This window comes from Podarcis cretensis (genome assembly GCF_951804945.1).
Source record: "Podarcis cretensis genome assembly, chromosome: 15".
NCBI lineage: Eukaryota > Metazoa > Chordata > Lepidosauria > Squamata > Lacertidae > Podarcis > Podarcis cretensis.
The window spans coordinates 4,524,572-4,549,591 of record NC_137185.1 but is presented as its reverse complement, the minus strand read 5'-3'; the positions used below and the strand labels follow the sequence as shown (position 1 = coordinate 4,549,591).

Sequence of the window (25,020 nt, the reverse complement as noted above, 5' to 3'; positions counted from 1 at the left end):
GGCCCTGCAGAACCATGGCATCTGGCCCTCGGAAGATTGTGCAGCAAGGAATACAGCCCGTCATTTCCCCAAGGGTGCTGGGCTCATCCAGCAGAGCCTCTCCTTATGTTCTTAAAAAGGCCACACAAAGGAATGGCACAGACTAACCACAATGGTGGGTCGCACAAACACACACCCTTGCTATAGGTAATCCTGCAGAAAAATTGAAGACAATGGAGACCAGTATCTTTAACTCATATTGAAGGTCTCATCTCCAAAAAGAGGAATAGCAGATCCATCCAAGATTGATATCCACTCTGAAGATTCATTGCACACACACATACACTCAAAAAGCTCAATTTAAGCTGTCAGAGCTTTATAACAAAGGTACAAAAAACATTTCTTACTCAACAAAAGGGGTGGATATTTTACAACCAAGAATACACACATACACCAGTATATACAATATCGCAATGAATATATTATTTAAAAGGCTTAATAAAAGCTTTATAACTTCTTGCTTGAACAGTTCACCCAATGTGAGTGTGCGTTTTTAGGAAAAGGTTGCAATGTCATAGGCCACTTTCCAAGCCAAATACCGATAGATGAACAGTGCTTGGAAGCAGCATAGGTAAGAACCATAAATATTTTTAATGCACTCGTTTTTAAAAGGTGGCTCCCCGCCAGGGTTTTGTCAAGTGGCTTTCTCTTCTGATCGCAAAACAACGCCAACAGTTTGATCAATTTTGACATGGAAAACTGTAAAGCAGCTTTTGCAGGGGGAAAGTCCTTGCAAAAGAGACAAAGAGGAGGAGGGCATATGAGAGAGGGAAGTGTGGAAGTCTCTGTATGAGAGAGGAAGGTTTGTGTGTGGTGTAGGAGAGACAAGAGAAGTCGGGGGTTTGTTTGAAGTGTAGTTTGTAGTGTAGTTGCCTCCTTAAAAGATAACTGATTTGGCCTCAACACCTTCAGAGGGGTCTCGCCCATGACACGGCAACCACCACGGCACGCTTGCAGGCTTTTCTGAGCTACGAGCAGACATGGCATCCTCCCAGCCTCCACGGCAGCCCGCTGGGACTCTCTAACTAGAGCTGTCCCTTTGCAGCTGGCCCTTATATACACAGTGATGTAGCTCCACCCACCCGAGGTATCAGGTGACAGCTTGGGCTCCCCTGGGTCCTACCTTCCCACTGTCTCCATTCCCCCAGCTCTGGCTGTGCAAATTCAGGTAAAACAAGTGTACATTGTGGGTGGCAGGGAAGGAGGAGTGCTGCCGGTTCAAGTAAGCCGCAGTTTCTAGGTTAGCTCGTTTCCTTGGAAGAGGTATTTAATTCCTGCATTCTCTGCTGCTTCCTTTCTAAGAACCGGGCCCTAGCATCACTTATGGATTGGTTATCATTCCTCTTCTCCATGTTCTTTGCAGACTTGTCTGTCGCTTTTTCTAAAAGGGAAAGGGGGAAACCACACACTAGAAATCAATATTGCAAAATGCAGGATTTCTATTATTATTGCTACTACTACAATCATTTATAAATTTATATACCGATTATGTGCCAATATGGCTTCTATGCTGTTTACCACTACAAAATCAAGCCATAATTAAACTGCCCAATAACATTAAAACATCCTAAATTAAAAAATGATTCTTTTCACTGTATATGTTAAAAAAAGTAAAAATTAAAACAACAAAATCACCAGCTCACTTAAACAGGTGTGTTTTGAGGATCCGGCGGGATGCCAATAATGATAGGGCCACTCATATTCCAGCAGGGAGGGCATTTCACAACACCGGTGGGGGTAAAAACGCCTCTCTGTTACTACAAGCTGATAATCATAAGGCCAAGGCAGAACTAACAGGGATAGAGAATATTTCTCAGCCCAAGAGTCACATTCCCTTTTGGGAGATGCTCTGTCCATGCACTTCAGCCTTTCCAAAATTAAAATCATAAAATAAAACTACCAACGAAAAGGGGTGATTGGTTATTTCTGCCTGGGGACAACTTTCTCTCCAGCTTTGGTTACCGTGAACCATGCAACAAACAGGCACAGCAGATGAAAGATTGTTTATCCAGTCCAGTTTCAAAATCCAAAATGCCAGGGCTCCTTTGGAAGGAAGGGGTATCTATCTAATAAATACAGTAAGATTTAAACAAAACAGCAGCACAGAACATCATTGCAACGAGAGGGAAAAGAGCCACTCAGCCAAACGTCTGGCCAAAGGGGTGCATTGTAACCAATCATCGAAAGGCACAGAAAAACAAGAAACAAACTACTACTACTACTACAAATAAATAAATAAATAATTTATACCCTGCCCTCCCTGTCCAGAGCCAGGCTCAGGGTGGCTAACACCAGTAAAATTACAGTAAAAACATAACAGGAGGGGGGAAACCAAATTAAGATACAGGTTAAAATGCAATTTAAAATGCAGCCTCATTTCAAAAGTAGCCCATAGATCAAAACCATAAGGGGAGGGAAACAGAAGGGTCAGACTGAGTCCAAACCAAAAGCCAGGCAGAACAGCTCTGTCTTGCAGGCACTGTGGAAAGATGTCAAGTCCTGCAGGGCCCTAGTCTCTTGTGACAGAGCGTTCCACCAAGTTGGGGCCAGTACTGAAAAGACCCTGGCCCTAGTTGAGACCAATCTAAGCACCTTGCAACCTGGGACCTCCAAAATGTTGTCATTTGTGGACCTTAGGGTCCTCCATGGGGCATACCAGGAGAGGCAGTCCCATAGGTACATGGGTCCTGTACTGAGTCAGACCCCTGGTCCATTTAGCTCAGTAACGTCTACACTGACTAGCAGTTGCTCTCTGCAGTTTCAGTCAGAGGCCTCTCCCTGGCCCCACCTCATGCCTTTTCCTTGCAAGCCAGATACTCTGATATTGATTGCATCAGATGCAACTTTGGAGAGGATGCCATTCCACTCCACCACCTGGGGCCACCACAGAAGAGGTCTTGTCTGAGCTCACCACTCCGCTTCTCGAGGTCCTCCTTGTTCTGCCATTTGGCCATCTCCTCCTCCGTCACCTCCTCCCGGGCCATGCTGCTCAGCTCGTAAGCGTCGATCTTGTGCAGCCGGGGCAGCAGGTCCTGAACCCACTCGTAGCGGACCGGACACACCATCCTGACGTAAACCTTGGAGGTCACGAGGACATCATGGAAGAGGATCCATTCCAGCGGGGCTTCCTGATCACGGAGCTGTAGGAGACATGTGTGCTTTGCAAGTTATCAGAAATGCTTCGTACAAGAGGAGTGTTATGTACTGAAGTTCTCACCCTGGGCCAGCAGGGGGATACTGTAGATAGTTATGCAAATAAGGGATCGAAAGTGACGTTCAGTGATTGGATAGTTTTAGAAAGTTGTTACAGTTACGCTGTACTGGAGCTCTATATAAGCAGGCTGACTGAGCCCTTCAGTTCAGTTCTGTCCTGGCCTGAGAATAAACAAGAGCTGTTTGAAGAATCGCTGTGTCATCTGATATGTTCACCCACAACTTAACAAGGAGCTTCCTTTCAGGAAGGAGACGGCTATCGATGGCCACTAGCTATGATGGCTATGCTCTGACTCCACGGTGACTTCCAATTATTCCTGAGCTACATTGCCCTTCATTCCTGATCCCTGACACAGCTGGCTGGGGCTGGTGGGAGCTGGAATGCAGCAAGTTCCGGGGGAAGCCTTTCTCCCCCTCTCAAAATAACAGGACCCAAACAGGGCCATCTGAATGCCTGAAGTTTCAGGAAGGCAAAAGGAAGCAGTTCTTTGCATACCTGAAGAAGCGTCCCCAACCCCATCGTTCTACCTGGACACTGAGGTCCAGCGCGAGGGCCTTCTGGTGAGAAGCCAAGTTACAGGGAACCAGGCAGAGGGCCTTCTCGGTGGTGGCACCCGCCCTGTGGAACGCCCTCTCACCAGATGTCAAAGAGAACAACAACGAACAAACTTTTGGAAGACATCTGAAGGCAGCCCTGTTTAGGGAAGCTTTTAATGTTTGATGGTCTACTGTATTTTAATATTTTGTTGGGAGCTGCCCAGAGTGGCTGGGGAAACCCAGCCAGATGGGCAGGATATAAATAATAAATTATTATTATTATTATTTAACTAAAACAGTGGAATTGGCTCCCGTAGGACGGCAAGGATAGCACCAATTTGGATGGCTTTAGAAGAGGATTGTACAAATTCATCGTGGACAAGGCTATCAATGGAAAAAGCAGGAGGGTTAGAGTTGCTCTTTTGCTCAGATCCTGCCTGTGGCCTTCCCAAAGGCATCTGGTTGGCCACTGTGAGAACAGGATGCTGGCACAGATGGGCCACTGGCCTGATCCTGCAGGCTCATCTCATGTTCTTAAAGAAAATTAAAGGTAAAGGGACCCCTGACCATTAGGTCCAGTCGTGGCCGACTCTGGGCTTGTGGCGCTCATCTCGCTTTATTGGCCAAGGGAGCCGGCGCCCAGCTTCTGGGTCATGTGGCCAGCATGACTAAGCCGCTTCTGGCGAACCAGAGCAGCGCATGGAAATGCCGTTTACCTTCCTGCCGGAGCGGTACCTATTTATCTACTTGCATTTTGACGTGCTTTCGAACTGCTAGGTTGGCAGGAGCTGGGACCGAGCAACGGGAGCTCACCCCGTTGCGGGGATTCAAACCGCCAACCTTCTGATCGGCAAGTCCTAGGCTCTGTGGTTTAACCCACAGCACCACCCGTGTCCCTCTTTAAAGAAAGGTACACTCCGGTAAAAACTGCAGAGTTAAGCATGTACTGCACTGGCAGCTTCCCGACTTCCTGTTATATCCACCTAGCTATCAAGTAACCCCTGTGCGTCTGGCCACAGGACCCCTGCCTGCATGGTGAACGACACTGCCATAGCTCAGTGGAAGAACACCTGCTTTGCCTGCAGAAGGTTCCAGGTTCAATCCCTGGTGCCCCCAAGCTAGGTGGGCAAGAGACCCCTGGTCTGAAACCCTGGAGAGTTTGCTGCCGGTCAGGTCTGACTCAGTGAAAAGCTAAATAATAATAATAATAATAATAATAATAATAATAATAATAATAATAATAATAATAAATTTTATACCCCGCCCTCCCCGGCCAGAGTCAGGCTCAGGGCAGCTAACAACAGTAAAATTACAGTAAAAACGTAATAGGGGAAAAGAAAAGAAAAAACCCCAATTTTAAATACAGGTTATAAGGTGTAAGTTGCCTTGTGCCAAATCAGACCACTGGTCCACCCGGCTCAGTATTGTCTCCCTTGACTGGCAGTGGCTCTCCGGGGGTTTTGGGCAGGAAAACATTCCCAGCCCTACACGGGGATGCAATTGGGGACTGAACCTGGGACCTTTCTCTTAAAAAGACTATTTACCTATACCATCAAATAAAGCCAGGAATGCAGAGAATCTGCTTGGCTGGGCTTTCTTCTTTATCTAAAGAAAGGTTCAACCATTCCAACCCCCCACCCCCTCCCCAGCAATTATTAACAGGGGGGGGGATCTTACGGCGGACGAAGGGTGAATGTAGACGGTGCTTCCGTGGCCGTCCATGGTACAGAACGACTTGCCTATGGATCTAAGGGCAAAAAACGCAAGAAGAGGTTGACACAGACTTTCCAAAAACCAGCCCGTACCGCACCACCCACTGAAAGGGACTATTTGACAATCCAATAACGGCGATAGTCTTGGGACTTTTGCCATTTTAACCCCTGTGCAACTGTGCTCATTCTACATGTTTTATGTAGCTTTGTTTTCCCCTCTTTTAATTTTCCATCTGTTGTTATAACTGTCCTATCTGTTTTATTTACACTACAAAATGAAGGGACCCTGAGGATCATCTAGTCCAACCCGCTGCAATGCTCAGCTGGTTAGAGTGTGGTGCTGATAATGCCAAGGTTGCAGGTTCGATCCCCGTATGGGACAGCGGCATATTCTTGCTTTGCATGGGGGTGGATTAGATGATCCTCAGCGTCCCTTCCAACTCTACGATTCTATGAACTTTTAACCTCCAATAGCATGCTTATTGACAGAGCCCTATAAACCAGTGAACTCCCTTTACACGGTCTCCACTCAAAAACATCACAGAGCCTTTACTCTGGTATGTTTAAATGTCCTTCCATCAGCAGTTCTGGAGGGGAGGTTCCCCAAGAACTTCCCTGTCATCAACATAAGGTAAAGGAACCCTAGACGGTTAAAGTCCAGTCAAATTCGACTATGGGGTACAGCGCTCATCTTTGCTGACAGACAGCTTTTCTGAGTCGTGTGGCCAGCATGATGAAACCGCTTCTGGCGCACGGAACACATTGACGAGTGTCAGAGCACACAGAAATGCTGTTTACCTTCCCGCCGCAGCGACACCTATTTATCTACTCACGCTGGTATGCTTTCGAACTTCAGGAGCTGGGACAAAGCAACGGGAGCTCACCCCATCGCACAGATTCAAAATGCCAACCTTCTGATCGGCAAGCCCAAAAGGCTCAGTGGTTTAGACCACAGCGCCACTCCTTTTCCCCATTAATGTAAATGTCCTTGTGAATCTAGAGAGGCAGAAATGGTAACTCATGTCCTTGTGTGTTGTTCTTTTTATCATGACACAGGTAAGATTTTTACTGAAAATCCTCTTTTACAGAAATTCCCAGGATGATCATGAGCATTTTCTACTTTTTTGCTCCTTTTGGATAAGAACGTACCCAGGGGGAGTGAAACATTGTGCAGCTGCGTGCAAAATTCAACAAGGACTAATTTCAGCAAACTTAAAATCTCATTTTCCATGCCTGGCGTCCTATAGTACTATACGGATTAATAATTTTATGGCTATAGTTCTGCTTGCTATTACTTTCTGCAGTTGTACATAATTTATTTCTGGATATTGGTAATTGACCATAATAAGTAGATTGATTGTTGAACTCCTTACCTCCTGGCGATATTGGCAAAATAACCTGCACAGAGACATCTTCTCAGGATCTCATTCCTGGAGCCGTCAAAATGCTCTCTTGGAAAGTCTGGCAGCTAGAGAGAGAGAGAGAGAGAGAGAACCAAAAACTGCCTTACTCAATCCGATGGAAGGTCTTTCTACTCTAGGGTGAGTCCTCCAACTCCCATCAGCCCCAGCCAGCCTGGCCAACCGCATGGGATCATGGGAGCTGTAGTCCATCAGCAGCTGGAGGGTGCCACGTTTGCTACACTTGTTCCAGGTCAATCCTCTATTATTAATTTTTATTTATTTAGGAAGTTTATATCCCCCCCCCCTCCACCCAAAGGCATCCCAGGTGGCAAACCCACAAGAAAGCTAAGCCATCGTTAAAACATCCCCCAAACAATTCCAAGGCACATGCAGACTGGGAAAGATCTCTGCTTAAAAGCCGTGTTGGAAGAGGAAAGTCTTCAGCTGGCACCAAAAAGACAACAGAGATGGCGTCTGTCTAATATTTAAAGGGGAGGAAACTCTAAAAGAACACCAAAGGCCTGCTTCATATTTTGTGCAGAGTGAATCTCCTAATAGGATGGTATTTTCAGGAGGCTCTCACCTACGGAGCGCAGTCATCGACAGGGCATATAAGGGGACGAGACAATCTTGCGAGTATCCTGACCTCAAGCTGTGCAGGGCTTAGTATACCCAAACCAGGTAACTGCAAGCTAGTGCCAACCAGATTCCTCAGTCCGCCCTCCATGGGCCAATTTTGACAGTAAGTAAAAAGTACAAGAGATAGTAAAATAAAATAATAAGGTCTAAGTTCAATGAGGCTTGCATTAGCAGCTCTTGAAAGTCCGGAGCAGGGAACCTAAACGACAGCTCTGAAATCTCTGGTGTGTGAAACAGTAAATTTGTGTTTTGGAATGACTGTTTCAGCAGGCAAAACCAAAGACAAACAGGAGTTTATTATGTCAGGGAAGGGTGCCAAGCATGAGCTTCAAAATAAAAAAATTAAGGTCTCATATATATATAATAAACGTTCATAAATGTACCAAGCAAACACGTACATAAATATATAAACACCACAATGTCTGAAGCAGCACAGGAAAACAGCCCTGAAACCATTTTGACTCCCAAACTGACCAAATGATTTCTCTGCAAGGTCAAGGAAAATGGAAAAGCCTCCCCATTGTCTTTTCCTTCACAAATTCATTCCTGTCTTAAGGTTATGTCTGTGTATGAATAGGGTGAGCCTGTGACCTGGCTCAGGAACTAAGTATTTATCATTACAAAAGAATGGCCAGGCTCCCCAGGGTATCCAATCAAGTAAGCATTAACAGGTACCCTGCCAGACACGAGGTAAACAACACACTCAGATTTCTGTTGTAGACCGCCCTTTCTGTGATGCAGGTATGATGTGTCTGGGGGGTGGTCTTGAGCTACACCCCTTCTGTGATGTATGTATGATGTTTCTGGGGGTGATCTTGGACTCCAAGGCGGGCAATTTAAAATGTCTATATAAGGGCAGGCACACCTTGGTTCAGGGTCCTCCTCCTTCTTCTGCATGCGAAGGGGGCAGCCAATTGCAACAGTTCAATAAAGATCAGGCTTACTAGCTGCTTTGCTTCTCAGTGTTCTCTGGTTGGCCTCTGTTCTTATCTCCGACCGATGGAGAACCTTGTGTCCCCCATAAGGGAATAAGGGCAGATTTTTGTTTATTACAGCTTTAAGAAGCGTAAGAGTCGTGCAGGATCAGAACAAACGCCCATCTGGTCCAACGCACTCTTCTCACTGTGCCAAGGGGAAATCTGCAAGCAGGAATCCTGACAGCGGCCCCTGAGAGCCTCCATGAATTTGTCTAACCCTCTTAAAACCATCCAAGTTGGGGGCCATCGCTGCCTATTGTGGGAGTGACTTCCACAGCTCTAACTATGCGCAGCTCCTTGGGGAAACCTCCCAAAGACCCCTGAGTGACACTGCCCCCCCACCCCCGTCCCAAGACCCCCACCGCCCAAGGTAGACCCACCTGCTTCAGCTTGCTGGTGATCTCCCAGAGCTGTCCTTCCACACTGAACGCCATCTTCAGTGCTCTCCAGTGGACCCAGTTATCCCGGCACCAAGCAGAAGGGGACTTGCTAAGCCAGAGGGAAATAAGCGAGATCAACAAAAGCTGTTGTTTTAAACGGAACATGGGGAGCTGCTTTCTGAAAAGCAAGATTCGAGTCCTCAAGGTTCTCAATTAAAGGCTGGTTTAATAAGAAAGGAAGCCGCCTTATGCCAAGTTTATCTAGCTCAGTATTGTCTACACTGACCGGCAGTCTCTTCCCTACCAGGTGCCAGGATGTTTTCCAGGATAGAAGATGTAATAACGTGTGCGAGGAAATTAACATGTGTTCCTTCACCCTCTTTTCCTTCTGGCCCTGTCCACTGCTGACATCTGGCCCCTGCAATGTTGCTCAGAAGGGAATGTGGCCCCCAGGTTGGGCAAAGGCCCCACACCCCTAATATCTACCCCCCCCCCCGAAACCTTGAACTCAACCCTACTTACAACCCTCTGGCCATCTGCTATTCTGGCACAAGAGGAGTATTCTTCCAGATATTGATGGACTACAACACCCATCGTCCTGGACCCAATAGTCGCACCGACAGGGGCTGATGGGAGTTGTAGTCTGACAACACCTGGAAGGCACCAGCTTGGAGAAGGTGACCTGGAAATGGGGCTAAACATCCCTGCTTCCTACCAATCATACATTCTGCCCATTTTGCAGCTAATCCCTGTCTTGGGTACCTTGCTTTGCACTGTTCGAAGACATTCAGGAGAGTCGCAAAGTCGTTGCATCCTCCCGCTTGCAAAGACAGCTCTTGGTGTCGGAGCTCAGCTTCTTTCTGAGCCTCAGGATCACCTAAGGAAATACGGTGACGAATGTAAGGTAGTCTTTCTTATGTTTATCCAGGATGGGAATAAGATTGAGATGGCAGCCAGGTTTCTGCAGCACGAAGTGAGGATTCCTGAGTGTTATACGAGTGTTAGGTGCAGATTTTGCTGATTTCATTGTACAGAACCTTATTGTAACCTTGTTTATATGCCAATAAAGCTTTGAGAATTTGAGAAGTTGGATGAAGTTGGGCATCAATTCCTTTTATTCCAAATTTTCCAGTGCAGTCTAATGCTTTTTGGGTACTTGCAGGCTTCTATCATCATTTCCTGGGTCAGGTGCAACAGGAAACAATGGTTGAGTAACCCAGGAAGTGTTTATTATTATTATTATTATTATTATTATTATTATTATTATTCATCCAAAAAAGGTCCAAGAGAAAAGCTTAAAAGAACCTGTCACGTGAATTAGCAGTGGGGAAAACTGTGCCTCTGGGCATAGGCAGAGTGATTTCCCAGTCACTGTTCAGTTGCTACAGCCCAGCTTGTGGCTAGGGAAAGGGGCTAGCTGTGGAGGCACAGGGCAGGTTTTCAAGTTTGGTTTTTAAAGTGGGCACAGATAAATGATTAAGTAGCCCCCCATCGCAAGCAGATCCTTTTCAAAGGCACCGCTAGCATGCACTGCTTTTGACTGCTGAGCCAAAGAAACCCAAAGTTAATGTATTACAGAGATTACCCGGCAACACCAGCGAATGTAGGATGGACCATCAAAGGACCTTTGTCCTCTGGCAACAATCATTCCTATTCAAGCATCACTCCCCAGCCCAGCCCTTTGCCTATTTTTTTCGTTTCCACAGCCCTTACAGGCCTCTGCCATAGCACAGAAAACAGCTATTTCCCTCAGGGCTTCTCAGTCTAACCTACCTCACAGGGTTGTTGTGGGGACTAAATAAGGAGGGAAACACAGATGCCACCTTGAGCTATTAGGTGTTGTTGACTCAAGCAGGACCTTCCACTCTCACAGACACATAGACACACCCCTTTTCTGTTTTCTTTCTCCATCTGATACTTAACATTTTTTGCCTGCTAAACATGCTCAGAGTGGGCTAGGATTTTGGGGTGGGGGCTCCTTGTCTTTTGTTTTATTTAATAAAAGCCTTTTGCACTTCCATAATCCCAAGAATTTCCCTGAGCATACTATTATTAGTTAATTAATTAATTAATTAATTAATTAATAATAATAATTTCTTTATACCCCAGCCATCTGGCTGGGTTTCTCCAGCCACTCCGGGCGGCTCCCAACAGAATATTAATGATGATGATAATTAATAATAATCATAATAATCATAATAAAGCAATCAAACATTAAAAACTTCCCTAAACAGGGCTGCCTTCAGGTGTCTTCTAAAAGTCAGATAGTTGTTTATTTCCTTGATATCTGATGGGAGGGCATTCCACAGGGCAGGCACCACCACCGAGAAGGCTCTCTGCTTCATTCCCTGTAACCTCACTTCTCGCAGTGAGGGAACTGCCAGAAGGCCCTCAGAGCTGGACCTCAGTGACCGGGCTGAGTGACAGGGGTGGAGACGCTCCTTCAGGTATACTGGGCCGAGGTGGTTTAGGGCTTCAGAGCTTAGCACCAACACTTTGAATTGTGTTCGGAAACATACTGGGAGCCAATGCAGGTCTTTCAGGACCGGTGCTATATGTTTTCTTGAGAAACCCTCTTGTTCTCAACTGCTGTTGGCACCCAACACACAAGTTCTCTATTAGGAGGGTGCCTTTTTAATTTTTTTAATTTGCAAGGCTAGATAGAAGTCACGTTTTCTTGATGTAAAATAATGTGGGTTACCTAGATGCACAAACTTATCATCATCATCATCACGATCCAAAGTATAACAACCTCGGCTAAGGCCTCTGCAAGGAATGATCCTACCCTAAAAGGACAGTCTTCAGGGGAGGAAATGCGTGTTCTCTGGCTCCACAGCGGCCACCGCTTCTCCCGTCCTACCTGGTCGAATGAACACTTTTTCCACTGACAGCATGGCTGCGATTGGAAGCATCAAGTCTTCGCAGCCTAGAGAGGCAGCCTTTATGACAGCACAAGTCAGGTTCGGAGGCAGGGGGAACCGCACCATGAACTCCCCCAGTTTGGTCACGTAGCCTCTCCTAATTTTTGTGGAGAGAGAGAAGATGGGTGGCAGGGAAAAAGGAATGAGGGTCAATCTGGAAATCTGGTTATCTTTCTGTTAGCCAAACATTAAGCCCTAAGCATGTGATCCCATTCCACAAAGTGACATCAGAGCCGTCACGTGACCCACTGCATAAAGTAGCAACATGACATCAGAGAAGTCAAGGCTCCGCCCACTTCTGCCCCAATCGCAATTTTATTTATTTACTCTACTACTGAGTTGCAACCCCCAGTCTGGAAGCAGATACATATATCGGGGCCTCCTACCTTTTTAGGCCTGAGAGCACATTTGTATTTTTGAGCAAGTGTACCACTCCCTCGAGGGATGCGGGTGGCACTGTGCGTTAAACCACAGAGCCTAGGACTTGCCGATCAGAAGGTCGGCGGTTCGAATCCCCACGACGGGGTGAGCTCCCGTTGCTCGGTCCCTGCTCCTGCCAACCCAGCAGTTCAAAAGCACGTCAAAGTGCAAGTAGATAAATAGGTATCGCTCCGGTGGGAAGGTAAACGGTGTTTCCGTGCGCTGCTCTGGTTCGCCAGAAGCGGCTTAGTCATGTGGCCACATGACCCGGAAGCTGTACGCCGGCTTCCTCGGCCAGTAAAGTGAGATGAGCGCCGCAACCTGTGGAGATTGCAAGCCTGGAATGGCATCAAGAGGGTTCTGAGGTATTTGCAGGAAACCAAAGACTTTTGTCTTAGGTTGCCAGCGCAAGGTGAAGTCAAACTGACTTGTTTTGTGGACTCGGACTGGGCTAATCCTCAGGATCGCAAGTCCGTGTCTGGTCTAGTGGTGAAGTTTGGGAACTCAGTAGTTGGATGGAGATCCAAGAAGCAGAGTCTTATTGCGCTCTCATCCACTGAAGCTGAGTTCAGTGCTCTTTCAGAGGTGTGCAGAGAGGTAGAGTTCTATGCTTGTTTGGTCAAGGAACTCTGCGGAGAAAATTGTCTGCCGATACTTGTCTTCGAAGACAATCAGCCATGCCTTCGTTTGGCCGAGATGGGTCAATTCAAGGCCAGGACCAAACACCTAGACATTCGCTTTCAGAATGTGTGTCAGAGTGTTCAGGAGGGGTTAGTTGCGTTAAAGTACTGTCCCTCCGCCAAGAACCTCGCTGATGGGTTCACAAAGCCACTCACCTTCCAAAGACATGGGGAGTTTTGCGAAAGTCTGGGTTTGGGGTGACCAAGGGTCAATATTCCCCCTCGGGTGCGAGACAAGAGGGGGTGTTGGGGGTAGTGAAGGGTTAACCTTCTATGTCTCGAGCTTGAGGGAAAGGGCTTACAAAGGAAGTAAGCCAGGACGTTACGTCACAGCTTGTTATGCTGTGAAAGAGTGCTTTCGTTTTTGAGTTGGAGTGCGGCTTTCAGCCGAGAAAGATGTCTGAATTCTCTGGTGGAGTATTTGACTGTTTGGCATGTAAATAAAAGCTTTTAGATTAGAAGAAGCCATTTGGACTGATTTACTGTCCTTCTCACACATGAGATTTTGCTGTGCATCTGCTTAATTGCTTTCTCCGGAGCTACGCTGAAAAGAGAAGCTGGCAGACGCTGGAAACCAGAAGCTCGCAGCGGAAGCGTAGCTGGACAATAAAGCAATAAATCTTCTGAACACAACCCCAGAGTCGGTCACGACTGGACCTAATGGTCAGGGGTCCCTTTACCTTTACCTTTACCACTCCCTCTGGCCATTTCTCACCCCCCCCCACTCCTCCAGATCAGCCCACCCGCATCCCAACACACGCAATTTGCTTCACCAAGAGATCTGGGTAACAGTCAGATTCAGCAAAATGAAACCGAGCTGTGAAAAGTGCATTGGAGCTGAAAGAGGAAGTGGGAAAGAGTCACTCTTCCAACTTCCTCCTTCAGCTCTATGAACTATTCAAAAGAGAGAAAAAAGTAACCACACTCACCACCCCACAACTAAAGGGACACTTGAGCAGGGTGGGGGTGCCCAGAGGCTTCCTGGGTGGCAGAGGCAGACTTCACAGTTGCTATTGCACCATCCAGGTGGCCCCTGTACAAAATATGCTCTGCTTTAATCTGCTGTTGTATAATAATAATAATAATAATAATAATAATAATAATAATAATAATTTATACCCCGCCCATCTGGCTGGGTTTCCCCAGCCACTCTGGGCGGCTCCCAACAGATAAATATTTTTATTGATTCTTAATTTCAAGCAACACAGGGAATAAGAGCTTAGTAGTTTTTTCAAAAAGAAGAAAATATTAGCTGATGGCTATAATATGAGATGTTCCAGTAAAAAGTTCCATGTGTCAATGGAGAGTAAAAACCGGCAATCTCTTGTTTTTACTGATTTGTAAGGTGCATGGGAGGTAAACATAATTTAAGAAAATTACAGGGAAAATAAATGTACAGTGTGTACACAGGTGCTTAAACTTACCGGTCAATAGCACTGCATTGATAAAGCTCCTTGAGAGCTTCCAGAATACGTCTCTCGTCTGGGCGATCCAAATAAGGAAACCTAAACAGAAAATGGGGAGAATCGAGTCACCAAAGGTTGCGGGATTCCTTAAAAAGAAGTGAAACAACAAGATCGCCAACCCTCTTCCCTTCCACACCCCCATGACTCCCCGTTCAGCTCGTTGGGCAGGAGGGGCACCTGATGACATCGTGGATAGCAAGGCACTTCAAGGTCAGGACGACAGACGTCAAGCTGGTTCGCCTGATCTCTGGAACCATGTGGTCGGGCATACACTGCTCCCAGAATTCCTTGCTGTACACCCGGTAGCACTTCCCAGAAGATGTCCGTCCGGCTCGGCCAGCTCGCTGCAATGCTTCGCTTCTGAAAAGAGGATCATTAACTAACGATTATCAATATATTGGCGGCTAACTAAATAACTTAGGCTTCAAATATGTGAAAGACCATGTCCTTCCCCACAGGCCCTCAGCAGAGGGGGCCCTTTTGGCAGCAACAAAAAATTACAGGGTTACTTGGGTTAAGAACTTTATTCATTCTGGAGGTCTGCTCTTAACCTGAAACTGTTCTTAACCTGAAGCACCACTTTAGGTAATGGGGCCTCCTGCTGCCGCCAGAGCACGATTTCTGTTCTCATCCTGAAGTAAAGTTCTTAACCCGAGGTACTATTTCTGGGTTAGTGGAGTCTGCAACCTGAAGCGTATGTAACCTGAAGCATATGTAACCCGAGGTACCACTGTATTGTTTTGACTGCAGGTAACACACAGCCCCACACTACTTCTAAGAACAGAATTTGGAAAGAGAGAAAACAACAGGGTTCCCTTTCCGTGTAAAACATGAGTAGGCAAACTAAGGCCCAGGGGCCGGATCCTGCCCAATCGCCTTCTAAATCCGGCCCACGGACGGTCCAGGAATCAGAATGTTTTTACGTGAGTAGAATGTGTGCTTTTATTTAGAATGAGTCTCTGGGTTATTTGTGGGCATAGGAATCCGTTCATCCCCCCCCAAAAAAAAAATATAGTCCGGCCCCCCACAAGGTCTGAGGGACAATGGACCAGCCCCCTGCTGAAAAAGTTTGCTGACCCCTGGTGTAAAACAACAGGTTCCCCTCCTTGGCCAAGTGTTTTAAGCAAAGGGTGGGCAGATGTCTGACGGGGGCTTAGCAGTTGCAAGATTCCTGCCACTGACCAGAGGGTTGGATTGCATGACCTCTGAGACCCCTTCCAAAATTCTACAAAGGCAGGATAAAATGGAATGCAGGTCAAATGAACAGAGTTATATGTGTGATGTTATATTAGTAACTAGCAGCAACGTATCCAGCATTGCTCGAGAAGTCTAAAAAACTAATTTAAAAAAATCAAGGCAGTTGTAAAATCAGGGGTTAAGATCAGCACGGTTTCAAGAGGTTCCCATCCAGTTTGAAACCACGTGCCCCCTGCTTAGCTTTGCAACCGTGCTGGCAGTTTTACCACCGCATGAAAATTTTGATCATGGTACCTTAAGAGGTGTGTCTAAATGCATATTTAGCAGACCCACAACTTTCCAAAATATATAACAGACACAAATATATAATAATATTTGTAATAATAATAATAGTTACTACCAACCAAAAACCTGAACCTGAATTTGCTTATTTCCTCCGCCCTCCCAGCCCATTTTCCTTTTGTGTCGTGCCTTTTTAGATTGTAAGCCTGCTGGCAGGGGCGATCTTAAAAAAGATGGCTCTGGGAGCCTTCCTTTTGGCTGAAGAGCAGAATAATAACAAATAAATTAGCTGCAGCAGCCTGTGGAGAAATTACAGGTTCCATAAGAAAGGCTGTTTCCTCTAAAATGGTGAGAAACAAACCCCACAGTACCTCAAACTTACTTGGAAATGGGGACAACTTCCAGTGTGTCCAAGCCCACTCTCGGGTTGTGGTTTAACTGCTTCACAAACCCGCTGTCCACCACGTACCTTAAAGAGAAGCTCAAATGTGATCCATGCATTCAACCATCACAGCTGGCCTAATTTCACATCGGCCCCTTAAACCAGCAGTGGGGCACCTTTTGCTGCCTGAAGCCCGCATTCCCTCGTGGGGCTGCTTTTGGGGGTGGAGCCACATGTCACTAGTGGGTGGGGTCAGAGGTGAGCGGAGAAACAGAAGCGACTCTTAATTCTGTGCGGCAGGGACCTATCTGTACCATATACATCTAAAGCGGTATCCTGCCACTTTAAACTGCCATGGCTTCTTCCCCCAAAGAATCCTGGGAGCTGTAGTTTGTTGAGGGCATCAAGAGTTGTTAGGAGACCCCATCCCTGGGAACTCTATTTATTTACTTGCAAATTTATAATCAGGGACACGGGTGGTGCTGTGGGTTAAACCACAGAGCCTAGGACTTGCATATCAGAAGGTCGGCGGTTTGAATCCCCGTGACGGGGTCAGCTCCCGTTGCTCGGTCCCAGCTCCTGCCAACCTAGCAGTTCGAAAGCACGTCAAAGTGCAAGTAGATAAATAGGTACCGCTCCAGTGGGAAGGTAAATGGCATTTCCGTGCACTGCTCTGGTTTGCCAGAAGCGGCTTAGTCATGCTGGCCACATGACCCGGAAGCTGTACACCGGCTCCCTCAGCCAAACAAGATGAGCGCCGCAACCCCAGAGTCGGCCACGAATGGACCTAATGGTCAGGGGTCCCTTTACCTTTACTTTTAAATTTATAACCCATGCTTTCGTAAAATGCGACAGCCAGTGTGGTATAGTTGTTAAGAGTCCTGGGCTAGGGGTCTGAATCCTCACTTAGCCATGAACTTCACTGAGAGAACTTGGGCCAGTCATGGTCTCTCAGCTTAACCTACCTCACAGGGTTGTTATGTGAATAAAATGGTGAAGGAAGAATCACGAGAGCTCGTAAGGGGGCGGTATTAATTTTGGCCTGTCATACATATCCAAGTCACCCACCCCTCTGTTCTCAGGCCTCTGCCTCATTCTCCTGGTCAAAAAATACCCCGAACAGCTAACCTGATTCCATCAATTGTCAGAGAAGTTGCGGCAATATTTGTGGCCACCACACATTTTCTGATTCCTGGAGGAGGAGGGAGGAATATTCTCCTTTGTTGATCTGGGGGGGGGGAGGAAGAGTTGTAGAGACCTTGAAACAGACGTCTGTCATTAGTTCTTCAAATGGGGTCATGGGGAGGAGAAATGAGGCTGTGCCTTTTTGCCCAGTCAACCTGAGTTTCAGCAAGGCACTGCCTGGACAGCTCCGAGTCCTAAGGACTAGCAACTTGGTTGGTTCGCTGGCCGGTTTGTAATGAAAGTTGAGATTCTCACAAAGCAGAACTCAGACTCACCTGTTGGCATGGAGCCATATAATGGCAATATGAGCAAGCCTTCAACAGAGCGATCCCTTACATCGAATTGGTAATCGATGGACTCTGCCTTTTGGAAAAGCAACTCGCAGGTTTTCTCAATCTCGGATTGGCCTAAAAACAAAAAGAGAAACAAGGAGGTCTTTTATGGGGGGGGGCAGAGGGAAGGCTCCCAAATTGCAAGCCTGTTTTCTAAAAAATTGTCCAGCTTTAGCCAGGTTCTGCTCTGCGTTTGGAGCTACAGGGAACCAGGCAGAGGGCCTTCTCGGTAGTGGTGCCCGCTCTGTGGAATGCCCTGTCAGATGTCAAGGAAATAAGCAACTACAGTGGTACCTCGGGTTAAGTACTTAATTCGTTCTGGAGGTCTGTTCTTAACCAGAAACTGTTCTTAACCTGAAGCACCACTTTAGCTAATGGAGCCTCCCGCTGTCGCCGGAGCACGATTTCTGTTCTCATCCTGAAGCAAAGTTCTTAACCCGAGGTACTATTTCTGGGTTAACAGAGTCTGTAACCTGAAGCATCTGTAACCTGAAGTGTATGTAACCCGAGGTACCACTGTATCCTACTTTTAAAATACATCTGAAGGCAGCCCTGTTTAGGGAAGTTTTTAATGTTTAATTCTGTATTGTGTTTTTAATATTTGATTGGGGGCTGCCCAGAGTGGCTGGGGAAACCCAGCCAGATGGGTGGGGTATAAATAAATAAATTATTATTATTATTATTATTATTATTATTATTATTATTTATTATTATATACACTCACTGCTGAAACGCAAGGGGCTCCATATGCATTGACACCCCACCAGCTTCTGAAGATGCACTTGTTTAAGCAGACACTCCCCTTGATCCCCTAACCTGGAGTCACCTGTTTTAATTGCTGCACTGTTTTTTACAGGATAATTTTATTGTGTATTTTAAATATGGATGTTTATATATGAATGCCTGTGTAATGGGGTTTGTTTGGGGTTTTTTTTGCATGTTGCAAGCTGCTTATTTTTAGTCTTTATTTGCATTAAGCTGTGCATGTTAATAAATAATGAGCTGTATTCCACACTAATCAATCTCAAGAGGAGACCCATTGAAATCAATCGACTAATGGAGGAAAATCTGCTTCCATGAGTCTACTCCGAGTAAAAATTAGTCAGCTACAACGCAATAATATAAATAATAAAATTATAATACTCTGCTGCACAGTGTAAAACCCAGGTCACTCAAGAGAATCCAACGCACTCGTCGTCTGATGAGAGCAAGGAGCCGGCTAGCACCAATTTTATTAATATCGTAACTTCACCATCAAAAGTGGTTATTCTGCATGGGAAATGCTCACCTGTTAGAAAAACCAGGATGTCTCCGGTTGAGCCGCTCAAGTGGATATCCAAGGTGACTTTTACAGTCTGAAACAAGCAACATTAATAAGATTAGGACTGGCTGAAAATAAATCCCCCTTTTCATGCAAAGCGTTGGAAGCCGTTTCCCTTCACACTCACATGTACACACGGTCTTCCTCTGCTGTAAAAACCAATGTGGGGACAACTACACTTTGCCACCTGAGGCTTCGGGCTGTGGCAACCCACGCTTCCTTCACAGGCTCAGAAATGCTCTCCAGAAGCCTGGGGGAGCCCACAAACCCAACAGGAGCTGCTGAGAATGCAGAACCTGTTCCTAGCTGTATAAGCTCCACCCCTTGATCTGCATAGCTCCACCCCCAAATTCTATTTTTCAGCCAGACCCCATCATAACTTAGAAGAGAAGGAGAAATAATGCATTCATTGACACTTCAGAAGTCCTGGGATGCATCCTGCATTCACCAAGGCCACACACATCTACAGCTCCATAGTATCACTTTAAAAGTGTAATAAAAAGGTCAAGGTAAAGGGACCCCTGACTGTTAGGTCCAGTCGTGGCTGACTCTGGGGTTGCGGCGCTCATCTCGCTTTATTGGCCAAAGGAGCCGGCGTACAGCTTCCGGGTCATGTGGCCAGCACCACTAAGCCGCTTCTGGCGAACCAGAGCAGTGCACGGAAACGGTGTTTACCTTCCTGCCAGAGCGGTATCTACTTATCTACTTGCACTTTGATGTGCTTGCGAACTGCTAGGTTGGCGGGAGCAGGGACTGAGCAACGGGAGCTCACCCCCTCGCGGGGATTCGACCCGCCGACCTTCTGATTTGCAAGTCCTAGGCTCTGTGGTTTAACCAACAGCGCCACCCGTGTCCCAAGAGTCATGGCTTTCCCCAAATAATTTTGGGAGCTGTAATTTGTTAAGGGTACTGAAAGTTGTTAGGAAAACTCTATTACCCGCATAGTGCTACAATTTTATTTATTATCATTATTTATTAAGTTCCCAGAGTGGTTTAACAACCAATCCCTCTTCACAGAGAACTCTGGGAATTGTAGCTCTGTGAGGGGCATAAAGAACCTCCTAACAACTCCCAGCACCCTTAGCAAACTACAGCTCCCAGAATTCTTTAGGAGAAGCCATGACTCTTTAAAGTGTTTTAGATATACCAAGTCAGTGCAGGAAATGGCAAAAAGCCTTTGTAGGTCTAGCCATTTTCCTTGGTGACCCCGTGGAGGACCATAATGCAGTGGTAAAACACTGAAAAGTTTAAAAGGTTAAAAAGAAGGTTTGAAAAATCCTTAGAATAAAGATTAAAACCTGTATAGGTAAACACTGAGAACGGCTGTTGAGTTCCCTTTGAAACTGATTTACAATTCTTGGGTCCCCAGAGAATAAAACAACACTAAAAAGGGCCTGGCCCCCTGATAAATTAGATAGCTGCTGAGCCAATACCACCACTATCACACAGAAAGAAAAACAAACAAACCCCAGTTAAACCATTAAAAGAGCCTGCGGAGCTCAGCCAAAAACGACCTTTCTCGACACCACCTTGGCTGGAAAGTCCAGAGGCCCATAATGAAGAAATGATGATTAGATGTGATTTTAATCCACTTCCAGAAAAAATCTGGAAGCAGCCAGTGGGAGCAGCCAGAGGTTGTTAAGGCATTGGAAAGGTGCTTTCCTCACCAGAACTGAACACAGGAAACAGCCAGACCAGGTCAGAAAACTTCTCCATTTTGCTCAAGGTTGTCTACACTGCCTGCCAGCAGCCCTCCAGGCTTTCAGACAGCAGGACGTTCCCAGCCCCTACCTGGAGATGCTGGGGTTGAACTTGGGACCTTTCTGCAAGCGAGGCCGGCGTTGCTTACCACTAAGCCACAGCCCTTCCCAATGCTACCAGCAAGTACCGTATTTTTCGCTCTATAGGATGAACTTTTCCCCCTCCAAAAATTAAGGGGAAATGTGTGTCCGTCCTATGGAGCGAATGCAGGCTCCTTGGCTTCAGCGATAGCAACGCGAAGCCTCCAAAGCGCAGAGGGAGCACTCCTTCCGCGCTCCGGAGGCTAAGCGTTGCTTTCGCTGAAGCCTGGAGAGCGAGAGGGGTCGGTGCGCACCAACCCCTCTCGCTCTCCAGGCTTCAGGGATAGCTGCCTGAAGCCTTTGGAGCACAGCGGGACCTCGAGCTGCGGTCCAAAGGCTTCGGGTTCCTTTTGCTGAAGCCGGGAGAGCAAGACTCTCCTGGCTTCAGCAGAGAGGGAGAACTGCATCGCCCCTTCAGCAAAGCGAAAGGAGAAATGGAAGGGGCTCTGTTTCTCCTGCCACTTCGCTGAAGGGGGGCTGAGCAGAGAGGGGGAGAATTTTTTTTCTTGTTCTCCCCCCTCTAAAACAAGGTGCGTCCTATGGTCAGGTGCGTCCTATAAAGCGAAAAATACGTTACCTCTGTAACATACGCAGAGCCGTCAGCATCCCTCGGGCCCACAAGACCACAGAACCTCTCCTCCACCGGATAGTTCCTTCCAGGAATGTCCACCACCGGGCAGTGATTGAAGAATTCGGAGAACTTGTCCGTGTCCAGAGTGGCCGACATCACCACCACTTTCAAGGGCCTTTTTCTCTCCGGCGGCTTCTTCCCTTGAAACATTTGCTTCAACAGGCCAAACAGGATATCCTGGAAGCGGGAGGGGATCCAAGCATCTAGTCATCGTTAAATTCCCAGGGATGAAATAAGCGGGGTCTTCACTTTTACAAGCCTTCCAACCAGACACACACACAAAAAACCCACAGCCTGCTGCACATCAGGCCAATGGCCCATCTAGTCCACCATCCTGTTCTCATACTGCCAACCATTTGCCCACAGGGAACCCTCAAGAATGATTTGAGCACAACAGCACTCTCTCCCCTCCTGTGGGCTCCAGTAAGCGGCATTTGGAAGCACTGCTGCCTCCTGCCGTAGAGGCAGAACATAGCTATTGTGGCTAGTAGCCACCAATAGCTTTTGCCTCTGTGAATTTGTCCAGTCGTCCTTTAAAACCATCCAAGTTGGTGGACATCACCGTCTCCTGGGTAAGCAAGTTCCACAGTTTAACTGGGCACTACATTAAGAAGCAATTTATTTTCCTCTATCCTGAATCTTTCATCTGCATTGGATGTCCACGAGTTCTACAGGGAACCAGGCAGAGGGCCTTCTCGGTGGTGGCGCCTGCCCTGTGGAACACCCTCCCATCAGATGTCAAAGAGAACAACAACTACCAGACTTTTAGAAGACATCTGAAGGCAGCCCTGTTTAGGGAAGCTTTTAATGTTTAACAGACCACTGTATTTTAATACTTCGTTGGAAACCACCCAGAGTGGCTGGGGAAGCCCAGCCAGATGGGCGGGGTATAAATAAATTATTATTATTATTATTATTATTATTATTATTATTATTACTACTACTACTACTACTACTACTACTGTTAGGGAGAAAACCTTTTCTCTAACCACACTCTCCATGCATAATTTTACAAACGCCTATCATGCTCGCCTTTTCCCCAATCTAAAAAGCCCCAAATGCTTTCACCTTTCTCCCTAGGGGAGTTGCTCCCTCCCTTGGATCATTTTGGGTGCCATTTCCAGGCCCGCTCCCAACACTACAATGTCCTTTTTTGGAGGTGAGGCATCCAGAGCTGTACACAGTGTCCCAAACTGTACACTTGCTTCCCCTGAAGGCGATTTCTAGGCAACCAAGCAAGCATCTCCTTATAAGCCCATTCTGGTTTAGTTACCCACCGTGCTCAGACTCCGCTCGTGAGCTTCATCAAGAATGACAATGCTGTATTTGGTGAGATGTGGATCTGCCAGTATCTGCCGCAAGAAGCAGCCGTCCGTCATGTATCGGATGGAAGTATCCTGTGCGGTTTCAAGATCAGGCATTTGGTTAGAGCACATGTGGAGAACCTTTCTCAACCCCAGGGCCACATCCCTACTGGGGGCACCGCATGGCAGTGGAGTGTGGGGCCAGAGGCAAATGTGGGCAGAGCAACCAATGTACACTGTTGTCAGGGCCTGGCTGGATGCCAAAGCGTGGTGGGAGGCTCCAGTTAAGGGCCCCCCCAGCAAAGGCACAGAGGAAGAAGGCCCAGACCCAGAGGAGTGGTGGTAGGACACAGAAGAAAGATCAGAAGAGGGAGAAAATGGGGGAGGGGGTGGAAGAAACAGGAGGCTTGAAGAAGAGCCAGACACAGGACGCCCTCCAAGGACAAGACTGAGTGCAAAGGGACACACTTGGAGCTCAGAATCTGAAGAAGTGGACAGACACTGCAACAGCTTCACAACAGCTTCCTGATCCCTCTGCCTTGAGCTCCCCTCCCCCTTTGACTCAGAGGCGGCGGAAGATAGGAGATAAAGTTTGATAAGACTGATTCCGACTCGTACCTCCGAGACACATTCATCAAAGCGAACCTGATACCCCACGGTGCTCCCTAAAGGGCAGTCCATCTCCTCCGCCACCCTCTGAGCCACGGACGTGGCAGCCACTCGCCGCGGTTGTGTCACGCCAATTGCCCCGTGCTTGGCAAAACCTACAAAAGGGAGCAGAAGGACTTATGAAGTTGCACAGGAAGAGGAAAGAGACTGACTGGATTAACAACCCTTTTAAAAAGAAAAAGCAGCAGTTCATGAATTTATTTGGGATTGTCTGGATAAAGGACACAGACCCCTCTGGATAGAGAGACATGTGTAATCCATATATTTTGCTCTATAACTCCCATTGGTTCCAGGAGGCACAGCCATGCTGCCTGGGGCTAATGGGATTCATATTGCAAAATGGAATAAAGGAAAATATAGTCACTGCTTTTACCATATAGAAAAATATATGGTTACCTTCTTCAAATAAGTATTTTGGAAGCTGGGTGGTTTTACCACTGCCTGTTTCACCCGTCACTACAATAAATGAGTTATCTCGAACGGCCTCAACTAATTTTTTCCGGTATCTGCAGATTGGCAGAGAGGCAAAGCCCAGATCATCTCGCCTTTCTCCTTGGTGCAATTTGGATTTTCGCTTCATCTGTACAACACAGCAGGGCTAAAGAGAGAGATATAAACACGCCATGATCAATGATGCAACTCCAGATGTCACCTGAAGGCCACAATTCTAAACAGACTTATTTGAGGGTAAGTCCCACTGAGAACAGGAGTACTGAGAGCTGCTTGTTTGTTTCTTGTTTATTACATTTATATCCCACATTTCCTCCACAGAGCTCAAGCATGCTGAGTGGGGAAGTGGCACCTCTTAGATGTGTTTGTCAACAAGCTCAGAATCAGCTCAATAAAAAAGAAAAAAGGGAGGCAGCCCTACACACAACCTCTAGCAGGAAGTGGCCTGATACAAATAGTTCACCAGAAGCAATGAGGAACTGACAACCCTCCAGATCTTACTGGGCTAGAATTCCTTTTCCCCTCGGCCACTGGCCATGCTGGCTGAGGCTGATGGGAACTGGAGTCCAGCAACATCTGGAACACCGCAGCTTCCTCACGCCTGCTCTGACTGCCAGCGGTTGCCTTAAGAGTCTCAGCTCGAGAAAGTCTGTCCCAGCCACGTCCGACCTGATCCGTTTTTTTAAAAAAGGCAGATACTGAACCTGGGACTTTTAATCATTGCAATAACCCGCCCTTCACCCTAAGGTCCCAGGGCGGATTACTCAATATTGACAACACTTTTAAATCACAAAAGGTGGCTCCTAAATATAGAACACCTCCAGTGTTTTATATTTAGCAAAAGCCACCCCTTCCCATACCATTGAAGGGGGGAGAAGCAGGAGCCCCCCCAACCTTCTCCTTCCCTGAGCACACACACCTTCTGCAGGTAGAAAACCACGTGGCCCGGCTGGAGGCGACTCTTTCCCCCTTGTTTTTCCTCTCCCAACTCAAAATCAGCAGGGAAGCGGCGCGCGCCTATGACGTTGCCGTCCTCCCT

The 25,020-nt window shown here is 47.0% G+C and overlaps 1 protein-coding gene across 2 annotated transcripts; it reads right to left on the bottom strand.

Moving 5' to 3' along the window:
* Nucleotides 1–334: 334 nt before the first annotated feature.
* On the bottom strand, nt 335–25,002 carry DHX40 (DEAH-box helicase 40). Of its 2 annotated transcripts, XM_079955583.1 has the most exons (18): nt 24,901–25,002; nt 23,928–24,129; nt 23,481–23,626; nt 22,836–22,955; nt 21,505–21,735; nt 19,054–19,120; nt 17,709–17,840; nt 17,377–17,476; nt 16,249–16,335; nt 14,565–14,747; nt 14,346–14,426; nt 11,761–11,918; nt 9,663–9,777; nt 8,901–9,009; nt 6,875–6,969; nt 5,467–5,536; nt 2,951–3,179; nt 335–1,420 (listed from the first exon to the last, which is right to left on the bottom strand). In XM_079955583.1, the coding sequence occupies exons 2-18, from the start codon at nt 24,109–24,111 to the stop codon at nt 1,281–1,283; spliced, it is 2,247 nt and encodes a 748-aa protein (XP_079811709.1). In that variant the 5' UTR covers nt 24,112–24,129; nt 24,901–25,002; the 3' UTR covers nt 335–1,280. The 2 variants fall into 2 exon arrangements, with proteins under 2 accessions (XP_079811709.1, XP_079811710.1); XM_079955584.1 differs by lacking the exon at nt 2,951–3,179.
* Between the last annotated feature and the right edge of the window lie 18 nt (nt 25,003–25,020).

Bases quoted from the DNA above. Each gene is read 5' to 3' on its own strand.
- DHX40 (XM_079955583.1), bottom strand. From the start codon at position 24,111: ATGAAGCGAAAATCCAAATTGCACCAAGGAGAAAGGCGAGATGATCTG. The intron at 23,627-23,927 runs GTAACCATATAT...TCCCTTTTGTAG, and splicing joins AAAATACTTATTTGAAGAAG to GTTTTGCCAAGCACGGGGCA. The intron at 9,010-9,662 runs GTACCCAAGACA...CCTCTGGCTTAG, and splicing joins TTCGAACAGTGCAAAGCAAG to CAAGTCCCCTTCTGCTTGGT.